The sequence below is a fragment of the Aspergillus foveolatus genome, assembly GCF_047715535.1.
Source record: "Aspergillus foveolatus strain CBS 279.81 unplaced genomic scaffold BDW70scaffold_13, whole genome shotgun sequence".
Taxonomy (NCBI): domain Eukaryota; kingdom Fungi; phylum Ascomycota; class Eurotiomycetes; order Eurotiales; family Aspergillaceae; genus Aspergillus; species Aspergillus foveolatus.
In genome coordinates this window covers 341754-362518 of record NW_027396077.1, presented here as the reverse complement: position 1 = coordinate 362518, position 20765 = coordinate 341754, and the positions used below count along the sequence as shown (strand labels likewise).

The 20765-nt window shown below is 49.9% G+C and overlaps 8 protein-coding genes and 2 non-coding genes across 10 annotated transcripts; 7 read left to right on the top strand and 3 right to left on the bottom strand.

The window, feature by feature from the left end:
- The first annotated feature begins 194 nt into the window (after positions 1 to 194).
- On the top strand, positions 195 to 1042 carry BDW70DRAFT_132832 (uncharacterized protein). Its single transcript, XM_073736218.1, has 3 exons — positions 195 to 217; positions 264 to 381; positions 433 to 1042. Exons 1-3 carry the CDS (start codon positions 212 to 214, stop codon positions 849 to 851), a joined length of 543 nt encoding a protein of 180 aa, XP_073597851.1. The 5' UTR covers positions 195 to 211; the 3' UTR covers positions 852 to 1042.
- A 123-nt stretch (positions 1043 to 1165) lies between these two features.
- On the top strand, positions 1166 to 2544 carry BDW70DRAFT_132831 (purine-nucleoside phosphorylase). The gene is made up of 2 exons (XM_073736217.1): positions 1166 to 1274; positions 1327 to 2544. Exons 1-2 carry the CDS (start codon positions 1194 to 1196, stop codon positions 2386 to 2388), a joined length of 1143 nt encoding a protein of 380 aa, XP_073597850.1. The 5' UTR covers positions 1166 to 1193; the 3' UTR covers positions 2389 to 2544.
- Positions 2545 to 2937: 393 nt separating this feature from the next.
- BDW70DRAFT_t73 lies at positions 2938 to 3033 on the top strand. Its single transcript has one exon. It is a non-coding gene; the product is annotated as a tRNA-Arg (tRNA).
- Positions 3034 to 4120: 1087 nt separating this feature from the next.
- On the bottom strand, positions 4121 to 4216 carry BDW70DRAFT_t71. Its single transcript has one exon. It is a non-coding gene; the product is annotated as a tRNA-Arg (tRNA).
- Positions 4217 to 6282: 2066 nt separating this feature from the next.
- On the top strand, positions 6283 to 7189 carry BDW70DRAFT_148891 (uncharacterized protein; the record flags this gene model as incomplete). The annotated part of the gene is made up of 3 exons (XM_073738930.1): positions 6283 to 6340; positions 6395 to 6936; positions 7148 to 7189. 3 exons carry the CDS (start codon positions 6283 to 6285, stop codon positions 7187 to 7189), a joined length of 642 nt encoding a protein of 213 aa, XP_073597849.1.
- A 3605-nt stretch (positions 7190 to 10794) lies between these two features.
- BDW70DRAFT_166471 (uncharacterized protein) lies at positions 10795 to 12519 on the top strand (the record flags this gene model as incomplete). Its single annotated transcript, XM_073741993.1, has 2 exons — positions 10795 to 10860; positions 10911 to 12519. 2 exons carry the CDS (start codon positions 10795 to 10797, stop codon positions 11898 to 11900), a joined length of 1056 nt encoding a protein of 351 aa, XP_073597847.1. The 3' UTR covers positions 11901 to 12519.
- On the top strand, positions 11895 to 12519 carry BDW70DRAFT_132830 (uncharacterized protein). The gene has a single exon (XM_073736216.1). It carries the CDS (start codon positions 12046 to 12048, stop codon positions 12259 to 12261), a length of 216 nt encoding a protein of 71 aa, XP_073597848.1. The 5' UTR covers positions 11895 to 12045; the 3' UTR covers positions 12262 to 12519.
- A 374-nt stretch (positions 12520 to 12893) lies between these two features.
- On the bottom strand, positions 12894 to 14840 carry BDW70DRAFT_20518 (MFS transporter). Its single transcript, XM_073743500.1, has one exon. The coding sequence runs from the start codon at positions 14639 to 14641 to the stop codon at positions 12986 to 12988; it is 1656 nt and encodes a 551-aa protein (XP_073597846.1). The 5' UTR covers positions 14642 to 14840; the 3' UTR covers positions 12894 to 12985.
- Positions 14841 to 18244: 3404 nt separating this feature from the next.
- Positions 18245 to 19597, bottom strand: BDW70DRAFT_158274 (uncharacterized protein; the record flags this gene model as incomplete). Its single annotated transcript, XM_073740487.1, has 3 exons — positions 18245 to 18489; positions 18566 to 19154; positions 19226 to 19597. 3 exons carry the CDS (start codon positions 19595 to 19597, stop codon positions 18245 to 18247), a joined length of 1206 nt encoding a protein of 401 aa, XP_073597845.1.
- A 5-nt stretch (positions 19598 to 19602) lies between these two features.
- Positions 19603 to 20596, top strand: BDW70DRAFT_132774 (RidA family protein). The gene is made up of 3 exons (XM_073736215.1): positions 19603 to 20167; positions 20229 to 20302; positions 20355 to 20596. Exons 1-3 carry the CDS (start codon positions 20116 to 20118, stop codon positions 20577 to 20579), a joined length of 351 nt encoding a protein of 116 aa, XP_073597844.1. The 5' UTR covers positions 19603 to 20115; the 3' UTR covers positions 20580 to 20596.
- Positions 20597 to 20765: the final 169 nt, after the last annotated feature.

Genomic DNA, 20765 nt, shown 5'->3' with positions numbered 1-20765 from the left:
TCTCTCATGCAGTCTTCATCCTCACGTGCCTACTACATCATACTAATTCACGGGGAGTTGTGTCGTACTGTACCTAGGTAGCAAGACCGCCAGACAGTGACATCATACTGACTTTCCTCGCGCACTACTCTTATTTATGCCAGCTCCCACCAAGCTTTCTCTTCTTTGCAACGATCTCAAATAGTCGATCTCAGATTTACAATTAGCAATTATGGATGTGTGTATTTTCTCTAATCTTGTACAAAACACCGCTGACGAATCAGGTTTTCTACGCATACACCTACTCAACATCGGCCTGGCTGGGGCTGCAAAGCGCCGCCCTGATCTCTATCCCGCAAGGGATCTCAGCTATGCTACTTGACGAAACCCGCCCTGCTACTGGTACGCCTTCTCTGTTTCAGTTCCTCCACCTCCAACTAACACAGGCGACAGAAATTGAAGTCTACTTCGCCCGCTGCCTCGGCTTCAGTCTCCTCGCACTCGCAACACTCACAATTCTGCTTACGGGCAACATCCCGCTAACGTCCGGCCTCGCGGACCCAATATCAACTGAAGACCCGGAGTCCGAGACCGACCCGAAGGCACCCTACGCAGTGCCCACATTGCTCGTAACATCGGCGTTCCACGCGGCCTCAGCGTTCTACGCATACACGCGCTACGTGCTTAATGCAAAGGGTGTCTTCCTCATTGCTATGGTGGGATATGCAACAGTGGCCGCCGTAGGACTTTGGTGTGTCCTCTTTGCCAGCAGCCATGGGCGGATTAGCAGGAGGACCGGTGCTGATAAGCGCACGGCTGGGTTTCCATTTGGGAATAGGGAGGCGAAGAAGAAGCATGCTAAGAGGCTGTAAGTGAAACGGTCCGGACGGAAAACGGAAAACGGAGCACGCCGAGCAACGTGATATGGGCTCTAATGGCGTAACTACTATCCGATATCAGCTATCTGCAGCGACGGAGAGCTCGGAAAGCTAAGCTCCAACTGCAGATTGGTTGTGGGGATTCGAGGCTTGTTCTAGTGGGTCTTGATCGGCACAAAGATAACCAGGGAAAGGATAAACAGAATTATTGAAAATATTTAAACGACGCTTTCCCTCTGGTACCGTGAGCCCGGTCGTTGGGTTCTGTAGAGTTTGTTTGTGCGTAAGATGCAGGTCAAGTCCTTTCTCGCGTGGCTGCTGTTCACCTTCACCTCGATGCCTTCGGGCTCGGGGGCCTCGACGGATATAGTCCGCCAACACTCCAAGATCACTCCTAAGATGTTTATCGTCTCGATGGTATGTCTATCTCTTACATCGACTTGATTACTGTTTGTTAACCAACGTCCAGTTCACTCCCGAAGCCGAAATCTGGCACGGCATCCCCGAATTTGACCTGCTGTCGCATAACATCTCTCTCCCCGGCCTTTCCCCCCTCTTCCCCTCAATCCACTGCTCTGCCGACTATGAAGTTTGCCAACTCATTACAGGCGAAGGCGAGATCAACGCAGCCAGCACGGTATCCGCCCTGCTCTACTCTAACACCTTCAACCTGACATCGACCTACTTCCTCCTCGCCGGCATCGCAGGTATCAACCCGGAAGTTGGTCCCACGGCTTCTGTCACCTTCGCTAGGTTTGCCGTGCAAGTTGCGCTACAGTATGAGTTCGACGCGCGTGAGATCTACGCCAACATGTCAACCGGCTACCTCCCGCAGGGATCGACCTCCACTGCACCGAACCAGTACCCGTCGTCCATCTACGGCACCGAGGTGTTCGAGGTAAACGCCCAGCTTAGAAGCATTGCAGCGGCGTTTGCAAAGAATGCCACGCTCGCGGACTCAGAGTCCGCAAAGGCCTACAGGAAGCTGTACAAGTCTGACAGCGGGATCTACGACGCCGCAACGCAGGACCCCCTCGTTCTCGAGTGCGACACCTCCACCAGCGATGTCTACTTCTCCGGCCGGTTGCTGGGTGAAGCATTCTCGAACACCACCAAGACCTTTACGAACGGCAAAGGGATTTACTGCACTACGCAACAGGAAGATAACGCGACCCTGGAGTCTCTGCTCCGCGGTGCGTTGGCGGGCCTAGTCGACTTCAGCCGGATTATCATCATGCGCACGGCGTCGGACTTCGACAGGCCTCATCTGGGCGAGTCGCTGTTCGAGAATCTGTTCACGGCTGATGAACAGGGCGCGTCGACTCCTGCGTTCGAAAACCTTTACCGAGCTGGTATTAAAGTTATCGAGGGTGTTCTGGATAACTGGGAGGGTGGCTTTGAAAAGGGCGTCAAGGCGAAAAATTATGTTGGTGATATTCTGGGCTCGCTTGGTGGCGAGCCGGATTTCGGGCCTGAGGCTGAAAAAGTTGTTAAGAGGGCGATTCTGGGGAAGAGGAGGGGGAGGTGGTAGGTGTCTACCTAAATTAACCTGCCTACCTAGGTATCACGACCTGGGGTGCACCAGAGGGTGTTGGGGCTATGTCCTAGTCCTCTAAGGTCTGGAAACCTGCCTTGCTCATAATGGAGTACGGAAGGTGTATATCTCCCCATGGGACACAGGTCGTTGCTGTAGAAATCGGTCTGCCTGTTGGATAGAGAAGACCTCAGGTGCTTGAGATATGTAATGTGTATATGTGTATATACAGACGTCTAGCATGATCTAATAATGCACTTGTCTACCGTCGAGCCTAATCAGCATCACGTACCAGCGATGCGATCTAATCTCATCAGTCACCGATGTAGGTCTAAGTAACGATTTGTTTATCCAACCGTTACGCGTAACTGAGTAGAATATGATGTCATTGGAGGATGAGGACTGGCGTACCAGTAGTGGTTTTTAGGGCGCAGCTTCGCTGATGGACGAGAATGGAAACTTGCTAAAGCTTCGCAGGGTTCTGAACTCAGCTCAAACAAAAAGGATTACTTATAAGACTAATTTCAGAAAACAATTCGCAACTATGGCCGGTTGGCCTAATGGTAAGGCGTGGCTCTCCTATTAAACTACCAAAGTTTGGTAGTGAAGCCAAGATTGCGGGTTCGAGTCCCGTATCGGTCGTTTTTCTGGGAATTTTTTGTCCTTTTGGTCCCCATGTTCTATAATTTTCTAGCTTTACCTCGTGAGTTGCTTGCAAATGCGATGCTAAAAAAAATTCGATTGACACTCAGGCTGGAGAAGACGCAGCCCCGTAGTGGCCTCTCCAGGATGATGGAAGACACTCGATGCCATTGCCATTCTACTTGACAAAAACAGTGTGCTACAAAGCCCTTGCATGTGACGCGGAGGGCTAGTCTCCTGATCCTTGAAACAGACACTCAGTACCTGATTTCCTCGATCCATTGATACCACATCTAAGTACAGCAGCCAGACAAAACTCCGCAGACATAGACATGCAGGTAGAACCACGGCTCCCCATCCCCAGCCCAGCACAGTCTACCTTGTTTTCCCACGAAAGCATAACATTTGCACGTCGTCCTCGTGGTGCAGCCACCTTGCCTTCCTGGTTTATCATCGCCGTCGTCGCGCTCAGACGCTGATATTGATACTCCCCGTTGCAGCCCTTTGCGAGGTCCCCGTAGGCCGAGCTGGCTGGTAATCTCAACATTGTAGACTATATTTGTGCTGTTAGAAGTAAAGTGAGGACAGAGCTAAACAAGGCTGACGCGTAGTGGTTGTAATCGCAAAACCGGAACGCAGCTTAATTTCTGTTCTCAGATCGGTGAATGAAAGAGAAGGTGATCTGGGGACTGTTATTGTGAGAGACAGAGTACAGAAATACACAAACGCTTTCAGTCAAGGTACTGAAATTGAACTGACGGGTGAGGTAAAAAGTCTGAAAGTCGTTGCCAGCCAGAAGCAATACTTAACGATGCCCCGGCTCTTTAGACCACACTAGCCCGTAACTGTCGCCATCACGTTAAAGTACCAAACAGATCAATGTAATAACTTTGATCGGGCAATGTCTCCCGGTCTGGGTGACCACGCTCTGAAAAAATGAAAAAAAGGCCTTCTGTTGACTCCTTAATTCACATGCAAACAGGAACACTATATACAACCGTATAGTTTTGAGTGTGGAGGAACCAAAAAAAGCATTGGCCCAGTAAGCAATGTAGCTGCTAAATGTATGGGCAGATGCGTTATTATCCGACCGATACGGGACTCGAACCCGCAATCTTGGCTTCACTACCAAACTTTGGTAGTTTAATAGGAGAGCCACGCCTTACCATTAGGCCAACCGGCCGTCGGTATTACATAATTTAAGCTGTAGTTAATATAGACCTATCCCAACGGTACCACTCGCTTGATAATTTTATACTATACGTAGATTACATCTTCGCTCGCTTGGGGCCAGGTTCATTCACTACCGGCTATGACGAAGCTAAGAACCTTCATCTGGTTTGTTCTCACGGTCTCCAGGCCCAGCATGTGCTCTAGCCAAGGTGACCCAGCGGTCATGAGTGAACATTTACCACTACGGGATCACTTATGCGACGGCCACACTGTCGATATGCTGATTATCTTATGGGACACTGACGCCCACACAATGGATTACTGGTTGGGCAATAGCTTTATCTAACGCACAGTCCGGAATTCAGGCTTTTCTCATGCATGGAAGTGTCCACCTTGAGCTGCATACTCTGCAGTTCCAGCTGGATTAATTGATGATCTCATCTCTAAGATGAGTTTGTGCAAAATTACAGACCGGACGCCGGCGCCCTTCAAGACTACTATCACTATCGCTAGCTGCGAAAATGCCCAGCACAATTGCCGAATTGGCTCAGAGCTCTTGAATATGCTCGTCTGGTTAAACAGCCTCCTGAGACTTCAACAACCAAAACACAAGCCAGTGTTACAAGTGAAAGGCCCAAACGTCCGTCACTCCTACATTTCCTGAGGCCTCCGCTGCAGTATTCTACCTGGCACCGTGACCTCACCCGAAAAGGAGAATCCTGGATTTTTCCTTGAGGAGGGTATAGGCCCTGCCATAGGCCGGTAAGCCTCTCCTTACCTGCAATGAATTGCGTGACTATTTGTTTTATCTAAAGCATGCATTTGCAATCAGAGGTACATGGTTTATACATAACGGGCATGTTACCTGTTCCATGCATTTTCAGAGCATGACCGGTACATACCAACCACTGCACGCAGGACAATTCTGACTATTCAGTCTCGTGGACAAGCCCGCCTTTTGTTCATTTTCTGGACGCATATGATAGCGAGGATCCAGTTCTTCACGGATATTTGGTAGCCTAGGGGATACAGCTGCAGGGGATAAATGTGCGGAACCACCTAGATAGCTCATACTCGTGAATACTAAGATGGGCTAAGGTGTCGTAGCTGCTTCGGGGCTGTTCTGAGTATCGGTACTTTGTTTCTCATTCTGTCTTTTTGTAGAGGCATACTCTCACGTCGTCGAGTATGTTTTGTGGAGCTATCAGAAGGAATGGAAACGCAGTATTTAACAAGTATGAGGGTCTAACTATGGAAGATTCTGCCCGTCCACTTCCAGATATCTTATATTAAACGGCCGGACGATAACCCTATCTAATTAGATTGTAGGTGTCTTATGGTTCTGCAGTACCCACCCCACCATAGCTCCTGATTTAGGGTTATTGGCGTACGCTAATCGCTACCTAGCACGGTCAACTTTTACAGCAATCACTAAGACGCCGCAGAAACATAATTGACAGCTAAAACTTTGGTTAATAAGTGGTGTTGATAAGTCACGTTGACTAAGGGCCAGCAACCTACTGGTTTACCAAGCTCCTCCATTCAAGTCACGTTGGTCGAGCCAATTCAACGGAGCAGATTTTCTGCAAAACATACTATAATACCGATTTCCGTCGCCAAGCCTGCCTCTGTTGGCGCCGACGCCCAGAACAGCATCGATATCTACTACTGAGGGCAGGCGGGCGATGGACTCGTCCTTTTTAGAAGACAAGCAATACGAGCAAAGGCATTAGTTGGGTAGGGGGGCTATGTCCAGGTAGGGACCTATCACTGCGAAAGCCCTACAGTAGCTGCTTGGCGGGGCTCAGTACCCTAGCTTATAATGCTGATATTATGGACTATCTAGCTTCAGGTTGACTTCAAGTACCCTACTCGACGTCTACAGCACCATGCCGAGGCTCCTGCCAAGGGAAAGAGGATGCCATATTGATCGGGCGCAGGGTCTCTGCCAATAATGACCTGGTAATATAAGAGACAAACAAACCACGTGAATCATTTCCTCGACATATATAAACAGCCCCCCTGGCCCTACTCTCGATTGGACTTCGAGACACACCCGACGCAAGTCACGGCACAATGCACTCTCGTCATATCCGGCCTTGGGTGTCGCTGGCTCTGGCAAGCTTGTTCCTCAGTAGGCCCCAAGAACAAACCGCTTATAGCATATACTAACGGGTTACACCACTAGGCACGCTGGCCAGGGAATGCGTCCTCGACGACCAGTTCCTAGATAGCTCGGAAGAAGTCCATGAAGCCCTAGCTGGATGCACAACAGTTATAGCAGACAAACTCAGTATTGGCGGGGCCAGTGGCCGACTGGTTCTCCCTGATGTGGTCAATATCACAGGCGCCATCCACTCCACGGCACTAGTCCCATTAACTCTTTCGCCGCCGTTGATGACCTCGATCGAGGCCCCGCAGCTCGTGCATCTCGGTGGCTTGGACCTTAACAGAATCGGCTCCATAGCCAATCTCTCCTTCCCTAAGCTGCAACATGTTGCTGGTCAGATCCGTATCGAGCACCTTGAGCAATATGTTAACATTGACTTTCCGGTATTGGAGGATGTCAAGTCGATTTATTTGGACGGTGACTTTGGAAGACTGGGCTTCCGCCGCCTTCAAAGGGTTGATAATGATTTGATCGTGATAAACTGCGAAGGATGTAAAACCAGCAACTTTAATCCAACGACCCCTGACCCTGTTGCTATTTTGTTTCCGGCCCTCGAATCTGTGGGCTTTATCAAGCTAGCTGGAGTAATATCCAAGTTCGGTTTCCCTCGTCGATCTGGTGAATTACGAGAGCTAACCCAGGCAGCATATCACTGCCTCGATTAATCTCTGCTGGACCGCCAACGACTCCAGATGAGCCAGAACCAGATTTGCACACGCGCCCTAATTCCAGTGACTCGGGTATCAGGCTACACATGACTGAAATGTCCAGTCCATTCGAGCTGCAGTTGCCCAGTCTCAGCTCCGTCGATAAACAGCTTTACATCCACGGGGAGATAAAAAGGTTTGTTTTGTACGTTCTTCCTGTCTTGGTCTCCGCTTATACTCTCATCCGCTCGAAGTCTGTCAGTACCTGCCCTGCAATACACGGAAGCATCAGTTCATATTGATGCCTCACGCCCGCTACGTGTGTCTTTACCCCTCGTGAACGCCTCTTCGATTATCCTGAGAGGAAAAATAAAAAGGTCTGGGCATTTCTCTGTTTCTCCTAACAATGAAGCCCAATCGACACTGAGATGAATTGACTATCCATAGTGTTCATCTCCCTAGTCTTGAGCCAGACACAATAATCACGCTTGAATCGACCTACGAGTGTGGTCAATACACTCCGAGCCCCAGCCCCAGCGCGTCGTACGACTTCGAGTGTGCTGTTGCTGGCAACAGCTTGAACAAGGATGGAAAGCTTGGCCTAGGGTTCGGAGTGGCTATGGGAGTGACCCTGTTTGCAGGTATTGGTTTGCTACTGTGCTGTCAGCGTGCTATAAAACGGAGGACACCCATGCCTGTGACCGAGCAGGAAATGTCGATATTGCCAGTAGCAGCTCAGACTCGAGCGGAAAATCGCCTGCAGGCGCAGACTAGGCCGGAGACACCACCGCCGCCGTACTCGCCGAGTCCCCCGTAGGTGTGTTGGATACGAGAGTTTGCCTATAGTTGCCGTGATGGCTGCTGTCCACCGTGATGATTATTTGATGTGCGCAAGGGAGCTTCGAGCTCGCCCATCCTTCCTGACACTGCTGAATTCAAAATAACCAAATGGGGTCAATTTTAACCCATATTTCCCTTTTTCTTACTTAATTTCTAGAAGCAGGGCTGTTATTTTTTCAAGGAGCGTTTGAAGTTTAGCAGGAATGTATTGCGTCAGAGACGCTCAAATTAGGGGTAGTAGCTTAAGACACAGCACAGCCCCAATTGAACAAATGATATCATATAACTATTTTCAGGGGCACGCTTCAGGTGCCTTGGCATAGGCTCGGACAGTCTTGGGTGAGTCAGATGGTGTAATCTGTGTAATCTGCTGCTAGCCGTTTAGCCCCAGCGTTTGCCCGGCCAGCGTAGTATTCCTGTAGAGCTCTCAACCAGTCTATATACGTTGGCGGCCAACCCTGCGTGAGTAGCTATTGTCAGTTAGATTACCGAGTGTGGACTAAAAGCGAAAACTCCACGGGCTTGGGTTTTACCAGCCATGCTCCTGATCCTACCCCGTGCGCATCACCTTGACTGCCCTAAGTCCACTAAACATGCTAACAATACTCTCTAAACACCTTTGCGCAGCTCTGCGATCCGTGGCTCAGCTAATCCTTCAGCTCAATATCCAGGAAGCCTCCACATGATCAGCAAATGCGCCACTATTACCATCCCTGTATACAACTTTCAAGCTGCATCGATTTACGCAACATCATCAACAATATCGCTGAGCTTAAGCTCTTCTGCCAAGACAACCTACCAAATAGAGAGGCCTGATATAAAGAAAGACCTCGAATATGTGGATATTATAGATGGTGGACTCAAACCGACTCGGATGTGTTGCTGAGATTCCGAACAATGGGTTCTCTTTTCAAGACCATCTAGGTACAGGAACTTGTACTTGAAGTTTGGGACTTCAATCACCTGGACCATTGGACGAGACAGATAACTCAATCTCGTTAGAGGCATATTTCATGCCGGTGGTTAAAGAGAGAGAAATGCAGTGCAGCGTTTCACGCCCAGCATATAGCGAACGACTCCATGTCTGCCAGTCAGAAAGATGCCACGGCGGGTCCTCTTCAGTTCCTGTGAGCATTTTATATCTGCTCTGAAGCTTCTCAACAACTCGGTCAAGATATTAAGGTATATTGTGAGGTAGGCTGGTTGACCCTGGGACTATTACCAGGATGGGTTGTGCTGGGCTTAATCACCCTTTGCTGGGACATATCCCATGTACTCTGTATCCAGGCTTCCATTCGTGAACTCACGTGTTGGAGCCGGTACTGATAGTCAATTTTTCAATTGGGAACACCGATTCAAGTTTGATTGCTACCGTTCTGGAGCTGAGGGGCGCGGCCGATAGCATCACTTTACGGGGTGATAAATCCAAATCCATACCTTCGTTCCTGTATTATATTCTCGTTCCCAGTCGCTGACAGAATATGTGCCATGGGTACTGACAGTTATTCTAACAAGATTGGTTTTCATTTCCACGAAATGTCGCCCAATACTTCTCGCATATGTCTCTGCCTTACTATCACTGAACTACCAGGAACAGATTATCTGGACCAAGCTAGCATAAAAACATCTGAAGAAATGACCACATCCCATTCCCTAGATCTTTCTGCACGTTCTCTCTTTGTCCACGGTATAATGAACTAAAGAGTATCACCCTCTCTAACCACTTAATGTCCCCACTTTCCGCCACCAAAGCAGCGACATGCTCGATTGTAGTGCCTTTGAGAAACAAATGGGAGTCTGACTGGTGGTTTGGTTGATTTTATCCTGAACGAGAAGGATGTAGGTAACTCTATTTGTGACGCGCCGTCGCCGTCGAGTGCCCCCAGCTCGAGTGTAAAATGCAGGTATCGGGTGAATGTTGGGATTAGGGATTTTGGAATCATTAGCGCGATAGTTCTTTGGCTCTGGAGGACAATAAGAAGGTGCGCAAGGCTACCTATATAAGGCTAGCAATCGTGCAGTGCGGGAGTGCAGTGAGGCAAAACGGGCTTGTTTAGGGGTGTATACGTATATCCTCGCAAGTACTAGTCCAGTCCTGCGTCAACCATATGTTCATCTTCAAAGAAATACTGGACCATACTACCTTCTCTTCTGTGCTTCTCTGGTTCGCAGACTGTGGAAGCACCGCTGCCTACCTAGGGTTGTATGCTGTTATTTTACATAGCAGAAGATGTACCTAGCAAGGCTGTTACAAACGCTCGATAAGAATAATTCCTATTGAACATCCTTGCCACATCCCCCATGCACTGTGAGGAATAGTGAGCAGTAAGGCTATTGAGCACAGAAGAATAGGAGTCTAAGCTGAGGCTGTGCCTCGGCGCGAAAGGCTGGCCGTTTGCCCCCCGTAAAGACTTAATTGCCTATCAATCTGCTGCTGCAGACGAAGCAAAGACAGCCTTACAGTAGGACAGATAGCTGCATGGTAGAAAGCTCTGTTTGATGGCACGGCAAGGCTTCTGTGGTTCTGCCTGCCACCAACCGGTCTTCGAACAGAGTATTATTCTTTCACCTTCTGCAGAATAACTAGGTATTACTGTATGAGTCCCTGGGTATTTAAAGCCTCTTTTCCTATTCTTCTTAGGTTCTCTCTGGTTATTCGTGTCTGTTTCTGCCCCGTCGCCATCACCACCACCATCACCATAAGAAGACGGTCCTACAGTGATTACCTAGCACCTAAGGCTAACCTAAGGTTACAGGCATCACAATCATTCTAGTCAACCTCGCGGCATTTCGGAGGATGGAAGAGCAGTTAAGCCAGTCAACTTTCGCCATGACAGGCTTAATATCACAGCGGAACCTATCGACCTCCCTTTTCCCCAAGAAGAAACATCATGCCGGAACGACTACAACAGCAGGCTCACAAAAGCCATAATGCATTATCTGCTAAACGAAGCCCAAGCCCCAGAGTTTCAGCGTCTCTATGAGCTGCGGAGAAAGGTTAGAAACTACCATTTCTTCAACTAGCAATGCTAGCTAATGCTAAACAGGGTTGGGAAATCCCCGCCGGTGACATCTTCTTTGCCAAACAGCGCCGAACCTCAGACAAAGCCCACGTAAAGACAGCGGTACACTTCTACAAAATGATGCAGGAGATAGCGACCGACATGAACCGGCTTACTGGAGTATTTGACATCAAGCCCTCGGCCTCAAATATAGGCAGCCGCCCCGCCCTTCTTGACCTGTGCATGGCACCAGGCGGATTCCTCGCAACGGCCCTAAAAATTAACCCTACAGCGCAAGCGCTGACATTCACACTCCCAAAAAGTGAAGGAGGCCACGAGGTTGCTCGCGAGCTGCGCAAGCACCCCAACGTCACAGCCCATTTTCTTGACATCACAATGCTTGCAACGGATATGGGGACCCCAGCTGCAGAATTCCCGCCATCACACCCGGACTTTGCAAGACTCCTCCCTGCACACTTCAATGCAGAACAGAGTTTTGACCTAACCCTCTGCGATGGTCAGGTTCTCCGCACACAGGCCCGAGCTGCATACCGCGAAAAGAGGGAGGCCACGCGACTAACCCTAACACAGCTAATCCTGTCACTTGAACACCTCAGACCCGGCGGAACAATGATTGTGCTACTTCATAAGATTGAAGCACCAAACGCAGTACAGTTGCTGTATGCATTTGAAAAATTCTCTACTGTGAGAGTCTATAAACATGCGCATTACCATGCAAAGCGGTCGTCGTTTTATATGCTTGCCAGTGATGTTAAAATAGATAGCAAGGAAGCGAGGGAGGTACTAGAAAGGTGGAAGAGGGTGTGGAGGGCTGCTACGTTGGACGTAGATGGGGGCGGTGAGATGTTCCAACAGGTTCTTGAAGAGGGCGCACCGCGGGTTGAAGACATCCTGGAGGGATTTGGAGAGAGACTGGTGAGCCTGGGCAGGGATTTGTGGGAGACTCAGGCCAGTGCATTGGAGAACGCGCCGTTTATGAAGAAAAGCAGCAGATGTGAAGATCAACGGCCTTAAACTGTCTTTAATTTAATTCAGTGTGTATTTAGAAACTAGGTGTACTCCCAGTGTGCCCCGTATTCTATTCTAGTTGAGGCTCGGCCAAGAAGCTTAGATTGAAAGCAGCCGTGCGTCTTGGGCAGCCTGAAAGAGAGAAATTTCCATGATCGATAACTGGAAACAAAGAGTGTGTCTGGTTGTTGCGAACTCGTCCTCTCCAGCATCAACCTCCGCATTCATAGGTATGAGCAGTGTAATAACGGACACCCCTGCATTCCCAATTACTACCTTAACAATCAACCCTATGCAATGCTGCCCTCCCCTCGTGGATAGATCTTGGTGCCGGCACTCAAGGAGAGGAGAGAGTTGGAGGTTCTGAATAACTTCTCTTGAGAGACGCCCTGATACAGCGCGGTAAGTTGCTGTTATTCTGCGCTGGGTGCAGGTAGCTGTGCTCAGAGAGATGAACAACAAGCTACGAACGGTGAGACGAGAAGGGGAGTAAAACTAATACTCTTTCTGGGTTGAGCTTCAAGGAAAAGCGGAGTATGGACGATTGATATACCTCAAAGATCTTTCCTGGTGGCTCTTCATTTTCGACCCTGTCTTCGCATAAACTTCCGTTAGATATATCCGGTCGTGCCTTTTCTTTTCTGCATTATGGTCAAAATCTGCGTGTCATCCCCAGAAGATGGTACTGGTATATATAATTGCCGAAAACAAGACCGGAGCGTCAGACGGTACAAAGGCAAACATTCAAGACAGGATATATGCATGCATTCCCCTTTCAATTGACTACGCGAACTGTGACCTGAGACTCGTCTTTAGGATATCCGTTAGTGGCCACCTGGTACGTAATTCAATATCAGGGGGATATGCTGCAAAATCACCAAATTCAGTATTACATCTAACTTGACTCGTACTCGTCTTCGTATCTAGGCGAAGAAAGTCGCTTATAGATCGTCTAATCCTCTTGCTTACGTGTGATAATACTGGTATTTGAAACCTAGGTAGAAAGGCAATTGGCCTTCAAAAGCCGGAAATCGTTCAATATTCTCATTGAATTTGTATGTTGAGGCTAAGTAGTAGATGATATCATATAATTACCGATAAAGAGTCGTCCCTGTCTTCCCCTTCTCCTCATCCTCGCCCTTGGCCGTCTCAGCAAGCTTCGATCTAGCCCGGATTTTCGGGCCCCATTTGAAGAAGGCGAATGGAATAAGCGCGAGGACTGTCCCCGCGATGGCGAGAATGAGACCTGCGTATTGGCTCCCCACATTATGGAAGAACTGCGACGCGAAGAGCGGCGATACAGCGCCTAGCGTATTCCTAAGCAGCCCCTGTCCCGCAATGGCAGAGGACGAGTTCTCGCCATAGCAGTCAGAAGTAAAGCTGTAAGTAGACTCAAAGATGTAGAAAATGCCGATTGCGATGGGAGCCAGTGCAATCACAGGGCCGGACCAGTTGAGATATCCGTACTGCGTGAAGGAGTAGATGAACAGGCCAATAGGAAGCCAGATGGCGCCAAACATTGCGCCGTAGAGACGCGATTCGGGAGTCACAGGACGACCGGAAGCTTCAATGGACTTGTACTTGCGGATCTGGATGAAATTGGTCGCAAACCCGATCGTCGTGCCGATGCAGAGAGAGATGTACGGTAAACCGGCGACACCCTCGCTCCAGCCACGCTTTTCTGTGAAAGTGATAGGAATCACGGAGAGAAAGAGGAAAGTCACAAACCACGCAAAGCCGATCCACATGCCGAAGGCGAAGACTGCGGGCTCGGTAATGAGCATATGTACGGCTTTGACGGAGGAGTTGTGCAGTGCGTGCTTGAGGGTTGGCGCTTCGAGCTCGGATATCGACTTGTACCGGTTGTCGCCGGTTTGGTGGCGCAAAAGCTTGGCGCGTTTCTGCATGATGGCACCGCCGCGGGTTTCTTGGAGGCAGAGGGCGACGACGAGAATGAGGGGAATGTTGGCGAGACCTTGAATACCTTCGATCCAGCGCCAGCCGATGGTCTCGTCAATGAATCCGGCGTAAATGGGGGCACCGACGGTGCCGAGAATGGCGACGTAGGAGAAGGTCGCCATGGGGATAGCGCGGTTATCAGGGGTGTACATGTCGCTGAAGGTACCACCGACGAGGATCGTGCCGACCGACCCAAATAGACCGAGCAGGCCACGGCAGACGATGATGGTTGCAATGTTCTTGCCGAGGGCAAGACCGATGAACATGATGGAGAAGCAGATGAAGGCACTGACGTAGATGACTCGTCGTCCGACCAATTCGCAGAACGGGGCAAGGAAAAGCGGCGCAAGCGCGCAGACAAAGTTGAACGTGAACAGGCCCAGTTGACCTAGCTCTGTCGAGACGCCAAGATCAGATGTCATGCTGTTGATTCCGGAGCTGTAGGCTGTCGTAGCGAGACCAACAAAGAGCGTCATGAGACAAAGGAGCAGTGAGATAAAGGCTTTCTTGGCCAATGGCCAGTTGAAGGGATTCTCAGGGTCCCCATCGAGGAATGTGAGCACCATAACATCTTCGTTCGTCTTATCAAGGTGGCCCGCTTCAACTGCTGTTGCAGGGAAGTCAAAGTCGACTTCCTCGGGTGTCCCACGACCAGAGGTATGCACGGCCAGTTTTTCTGCTTCGTCGCGATATTTCCCCCCTACAATCCATGACCTTGTCTTCTCATTCTGGGTTGTCTCTTTGCCCTGGTTGATGTCTTTGAGGGCCGACTCAGTTGGTTTTGCCATTTTCCCGGGGGTATAATCTGGTATGGGGATAGGATGGCGAGACTTGGGGCATCCATATGGGGTGCCGGGGATCTTATTTATGAAGCCAACGTCTTGTAAGTGGACTACGGATGCACGCACAGCGACCGGCTGCCGCTGAGAGAAATTTTCTGACCGTGGCAAGAAACGCGAGGTCTGACGACAGCGAAGTGAAGCTGAACTATGTCACAGTGGATAACTGTATAAGCCTTCCAAGCCTGGAATCGGACAGTGGGCGCTCGGACTCGGCATGCCGAAGACCCACGGTCCCGCAAGGCTTTTTGATTGGACGATCTTCGCGGAATCTTCGGAGTGTCGTCACTGAGCCGAGTCCTAATCGGCCGAGCAGGATCCCGATGCGTCCCTTAATTGGCAAGATTTCACTGTCGGTCCGTACGGTAAAACATCGGTAGGAACTGCTCAGGGCTAAGCGGAGGCCGATCCACAGCTACGACCTTGGCCCGCAAGTCAGCTCCTCGTGGGTCTATGATGATGGCAAGGCACGGGCACCAGGCACTCTTCGCGGATGGTCCTAGAGCATTTTTACCTTGTCCCTGGCCACCCCTGTAGATCAGGCCATCCGATTGAAGGCAGGCTGGCCACTTCATAGCAGTACTTGACAACGAGGCAAGAGGGCTCACTTGACAGCAAGAAGGCAAGAAAATTCTGCTCAGATTCGCACATTACATAAGCTACATGTGGAGGAAGATGAAAAAGTGGATCAGACGATCTCTCGTTTGGTTGCCCTTTCAAGTCCAAGGTTTATCTTGTTAATCATCCAATTATTAAACCCAAGCCCAAGAGGCTGCGGAAATGAGAGACACACCTCTATGTAAATTTCAGCAGCTGTGGTGGCACAGTCTTCGACGGACTCGGTTGTGATCCATGTTCTGCGCTAGGTAAGTTTCTCCAGATGTAGTCGAACATCGGCGAGCAAAGGTAGGACTGAGGAAGAAAAGATCCTTGCCGAATCTTAGCGATTGAGCAACACAAGAAAGCATTGCAGCTTAGAACCAGGTTACGGTACGCCATGATTCCAAAGCCCTATCACCTTATTTGCCCCAGACTCCGTACAGTACGGTGTAGCCCGGTCAGTTCATCGAGTAAAGATCGACAGCTGCTGCTATGGAGCCGCCGCCTGGGAGCCCGGGGCATGGGGATGGATGGGATCCCCGGATGATCCAACGGTGAAAATTGTTGAGGTTCTGCGGAGAGTACGAAGGTAATATTGATCCAAGCTGCAAAGATGCGTTCACCAGTCTTACCAACTCCTGGTAATTGTCTTTGAATACGCTTTTTCCTTTTGTTTCAGAAAAAAAATGACTCCAGCCTCGAAATCGTCATATACAGGAAAGGACTGATGCAGCATAGCTGACTGCAGGTGCCCGAGCGAGTGATCATCGCCTTCCCGAACCAGTGCAGCTCGACGAAGACGCTAAGAATGTCGGCGAACTCGGTCTCAGCCCATCGCCATGCCGTCCGGGTCACCTACTCTGTTCGGTTGAGCCTCGGATAATAATCCGATACGGCTGTGTTGGCAGAGCCAGAGCGTCGAATAGGCCGTTGGCCGTTCAGCCGGAGGGAAATAACGCAGGCCAGGGCAATTTTCACTGCCCAAGACTGTAGCTAATTAGTAACCTTCCAGTCGCCAAGTATACCGTGGTTTTGCAAAGCAAATCAGTACCGGCAGAACTTTCTGTTCATAAATAACCGTGAACATCCATATCGAGCACAAGGTTCGAATTCCATCTATTCTGTAACAGGACTGAACTAGTGCTTTGCACACGCGCTGGGTTCTCCCTTCTAAAATTTATGCGCTTGTATAAACCGGCAACTTTGATCTAGTGATGCCGATATATCATGATCATACCACATTCTCTGAACAAAAAAGGACAAATTAGGTAACGAAACGTGGGGCTTCATAGATGCTGACCTAATGTATCGGTCAATTCTGCCATCCACTATAGCTACCCGGCCACTGGCTGTTCTCAAATGAGCCTTCAGAAATCTGTTATATGGTGCGCTGTACCTAAATCTGTGGTAAAGTCCTGGCGGGCTGATTGACTGCAGACTCCTTGGGTCATGCTTTGCATCAGTACCACAGGTCTACCAGAAGTAGAACTGAGAGAGGCAATGCACCGCCATGTTACAACGCGTTTGCCTCCAGATCAGACGCCACGCACCATTTAGTATTGGGATTTTCACCATGCGCATATAGCCCTAAGATGCTACAATCGCAAGGTGCGAATGCAGAATGACAAGCATGGAAGATTCTTTTCGAGGTGTTGTCAGTTTATATTTAGATTAGTTAATATATGAGCAATGGGCCCGTTATATTGTTCTTAGGACGTCTCGTGATCAAACCTACATAAGGCCTGTCTACTGTTCTACCCTTTTCAACCTCAACTGCGCCGTCTGCTCCATCTGAACGGCCTCGTTTTGTGCTCCGCCAACTCCCTGTCCATCAGGGCCCAGGCCATGGGAAAGCACAACAAGAATAGATGGTCTCCAAAGAGGAAGCCTTTGTCGTTTGTTCGTGGGAGTAGTCAGAAGTATAAATATGATGCCAAGTAAGACCAGCACGACCAGAAGGAGAAGCCAGAACCAATTAAGAGAAATATGACCCCGAAGAAGAGCATTGTGCCCGTCAGTACCATATTGCTAGCTGTAATCCGGCCTTGGTAACGACGCGGCAAGTTCCCACATTACTGGTTCCAGCCCCGTGCCGGTAACTTGTGCAACGCTCTGTTCGCGGATAAAATGAGCCGTTAATAGGAAGCTGTCTTGACACAATCGCCTCTAGTGTATCGCAGGATGTATTCGCACGCGTGGACCCCAGTCGAGTATCAATGTTGTCCACTTGTGGGAGGTGCTCTTCGGCCGATTAGGCGGTTCTGCAGTTGAAGTACATGACTCGCCGGGGCTGCAAACTAGCTGGGGATACGAGACTATACAGGCTTGAAGGACTGGCTGGAGACGAAGGACTAGACGAAGTTGGAGGGCTCGGGGTTGAAGGAGGCAATCCGTCGTCCATACTCTGTCGCGAATCTTATGACAAGCAGAATCACGAGTCATCTTTCCAACACTAAGACGCCAAACGGGTCGTCTATGAAGTGGCAAGAGCATTATTTGGCATCATCCCTGAACGCTGAGTTGCAAGAATCGCCCCACCCCCCCAACGAGGCTAAAGCAATGGCAGAGCCCCTTCTAGGGCAGACGTGTGAAACAATAAATGACCCATTCTGACGGAATTATGGTGTGCAAAGAGAGTGGCAAAATAGCGCAGACACAGAACGGCATAACCATAGACCTCAGACATATTTGGCTCATGGGCCACTCAACCTGCATGGCGCTAGGTCCATGATTGAACCATGATCTGCCTTGAGCCATGCCCTAGAATCAGAATCAAATATTGGCTTGAGAAGGCAACAGAAAGCACGGCTGAGCTGGAGCAAAGGAGAGCTGAAACAGTCTTGAAGATAAAGAATATAATTATTGTATATTGAATCTCAATGAGCTACATGTTGATGCTGGCAGAGCCCACAAAAGCACGTCACCTCCCCCAACGACGATGGCTCGTCTAAACTAAACAGGTAACACCACCTTCACCCCCATATACTCCCTCTGATGCATCACCTTCCCATCAACCAGAACCTGATGGACTCCAATTCTGTTATGCTCAGTATCCGTTGGGTCTGTTGCCGTGGCGATCTGGATCTCGCGCCACTCGCGGTTGCTCGGGACGAGCTGGCCTGCTTCCGTGAGACGCTTGAACTCTTTGTACACGCCTTGCTCTTCAATGCAGCCTTCTCGCTGGATGAGCGGGGATTCTATGTATCGCACAGTCAGCAAACATATCTGTATTCCGGCTCGTCGGCTGTAGACACGGAAATAGACAAAACGTACCATATGCAGGCTGCATCCGCAACTCCCCGACGGAGCTATTAAATAGCACAAGACTCAAGCGCTCCTCATTTAGCTGATCGGCAGGCGGCTTGTACACTCGATGCCTGGTCGCCTTGAAGTGTCCACCGGAGACAATCTCCAGCGTGTCGCCGATGTTGATAACTAGAGCACCAGGCTTGTACGGCACATAATACCACTTTTCATCTCTTCCCCAGATCTGAAGGCAGCTGATCGGTACTGAGAAGAGGAGCGTCGTAAGTCCAAAGTCTGTGTGTCCGTGCATACGCAGCCCTTTGGACGCTTCCTGCGTCTCCTTCTGCACAGGCCGAAACAGTGCGTGGCGGAAGTAGCCTTCCCCCGTGGGCGATCCGTGCGACTGCACATTGTCCCAGAGGTAGTCGTCAGGGAGTTCGAGCACACGTGAGAAGAGGGTCAACAGTCGGCGGTTTACCGATTGCGTAAGGTAGTTGCAGAACGCTGTGATTTCGTCCATGAAAGGGTGTAAACACATCGGGATGCGACTGGGGTCGTTCCACTCGCGGGTGTAGAAGTTAAACTGTTCAATTCCGTCTGGCGGGCCGCGGTGGCGCTATATCATAAGGCAAAGCCAGGTTAAATCGATGTTCGAGTTGTAAAGAGTGAAAGATGGGATAGGATTACCTTGAACCCGTACGGATGCTTATACCCTGACCACCTCCCTGTCTCGGGATCGAACAGAAGACGCTCCTTATCTGCTTCGCTGATGTTATTGTAGAGGTACTGCGCGAGCGCAAACTGGCGATGCAGCTGCTCAAGCGAGACACCGTAATTCTCGAGGAATAGGAATCCGTCATCGCGGATGGCGATCTTGACCTGTTGGATGAGACGGTCGACCACGGCCGGGTCTTCAGAGTCGAGGAGGGACAGGTCGATTGACTTTAGGGTAGCAAAACCCTCAGTCTGCTTGGTGACCGGGGGCGGATTCCATTCTGGCACGAAGGGCTTGCCGGGGAGGTTGGGGGAAGGGGGGTTGAAGGGGGCTGCAGCGGCCATTGCGAGAGACTATACTGTTTGACTCTGTTGGGCTGGTGCTGACGGTGAGGATAGCTGATGGTATACCGAGGTCGTACTACAGCAAGTCGATGATATGGTTATATACCTTGAGCGGACTATAGAGGCGCCTTGTACAGTCTCATGATCTATCAGGCGAGCTCCTCAGAAGTCCAGATGCTGGGCGGTTTAGGGCTCTCAGCGCTCCAAATGCTGCCCTAACTAGACCTCCAACAACCTGCTACCCCTGATTGGATTTGGAGTGGATACTTTTGAAGAGCTCCTCTACATAGCCGTTCAAAAGCCTATCTAGCGAGGTAGTAGTTAGGGTGGAGGAAGAGCCAGTGGGGAGGGTGGGAGGAGCTCCTCCCAGTGCAGCCCCTGCACCCTGGTCACCAGAGCTCCTCCAAAAACTCAAGATCGGAATTGCTGGAGGATCAATTTAAAGAGAGGGAAGTATGTACACAGGATCCTTTTCTCTTCATCTCAACATCACATAGCTATAACTGAGGTTCATCAAAATGTCCCGCCAACTCATCTCCAGCGAGAAATTCCCTCCCAAGCCTCACAACTGTACGTACCTTACAACAGAGTCGCATCCGGTCTCTAGCAGTCTCTAATTATACTTCAAAAGGCCCAGCAACCAAAGTCCCCGGCCTCGTCTTCCTTGCCGGTCAAACCGCCACGGGCGAAATCAAGCAAGCAACTGTACGCCTTATCACCCCTCCCCTCTCCAATGCCCCAACTGATATGTAGCCAGCGCACCGTTCTCCAAAACATCAAAGAAGTCCTCGAGCTGTCTGGGTCGTCTCTGGAACAGGTGGTGAAATACAACGTTTACCTCGCGGATATGAAGGACTTTGCGGCCATGAACGAGGTCTACATTGAGTTCCTGCCCAAGCCGATGCCATCAAGGTCTTGCCTTCAGGCACTGCCTCCGGGCGAGGGAACCGTTATTGAGATCGAGTGTATTGCGCAGGTTTAGATTCGTACAGATTTTAATGATTAGTCCTTAAATATAAAGGGAACGATTTATTATCGACTTTCGACTTTTAATGTTAGTAGCTGTGGAGAATAGAATGGAACAGAAAGACAAGAATATGCTTGTTTAAGTAAGGTTAATGCGCGATAGGAAGGCCTTTTTTTTTTTTTTTTTTTTTTTTTTTTTTCT

Bases quoted from the DNA above. Each gene is read 5' to 3' on its own strand.
- BDW70DRAFT_132832 (XM_073736218.1), top strand. The intron at 382-432 runs GTACGCCTTCTC...CACAGGCGACAG, and splicing joins CGAAACCCGCCCTGCTACTG to AAATTGAAGTCTACTTCGCC.
- BDW70DRAFT_132831 (XM_073736217.1), top strand. From the start codon at position 1,194: ATGCCTTCGGGCTCGGGGGCCTCGACGGATATAGTCCGCCAACACTCC. The intron at 1,275-1,326 runs GTATGTCTATCT...ACCAACGTCCAG, and splicing joins AGATGTTTATCGTCTCGATG to TTCACTCCCGAAGCCGAAAT.
- BDW70DRAFT_132830 (XM_073736216.1), top strand. From the start codon at position 12,046: ATGATCGATAACTGGAAACAAAGAGTGTGTCTGGTTGTTGCGAACTCG.
- BDW70DRAFT_20518 (XM_073743500.1), bottom strand. From the start codon at position 14,641: ATGGCAAAACCAACTGAGTCGGCCCTCAAAGACATCAACCAGGGCAAA.
- BDW70DRAFT_132774 (XM_073736215.1), top strand. From the start codon at position 20,116: ATGTCCCGCCAACTCATCTCCAGCGAGAAATTCCCTCCCAAGCCTCAC. The intron at 20,168-20,228 runs GTACGTACCTTA...ATACTTCAAAAG, and splicing joins CCCTCCCAAGCCTCACAACT to GCCCAGCAACCAAAGTCCCC. The intron at 20,303-20,354 runs GTACGCCTTATC...ATATGTAGCCAG, and splicing joins GCGAAATCAAGCAAGCAACT to CGCACCGTTCTCCAAAACAT.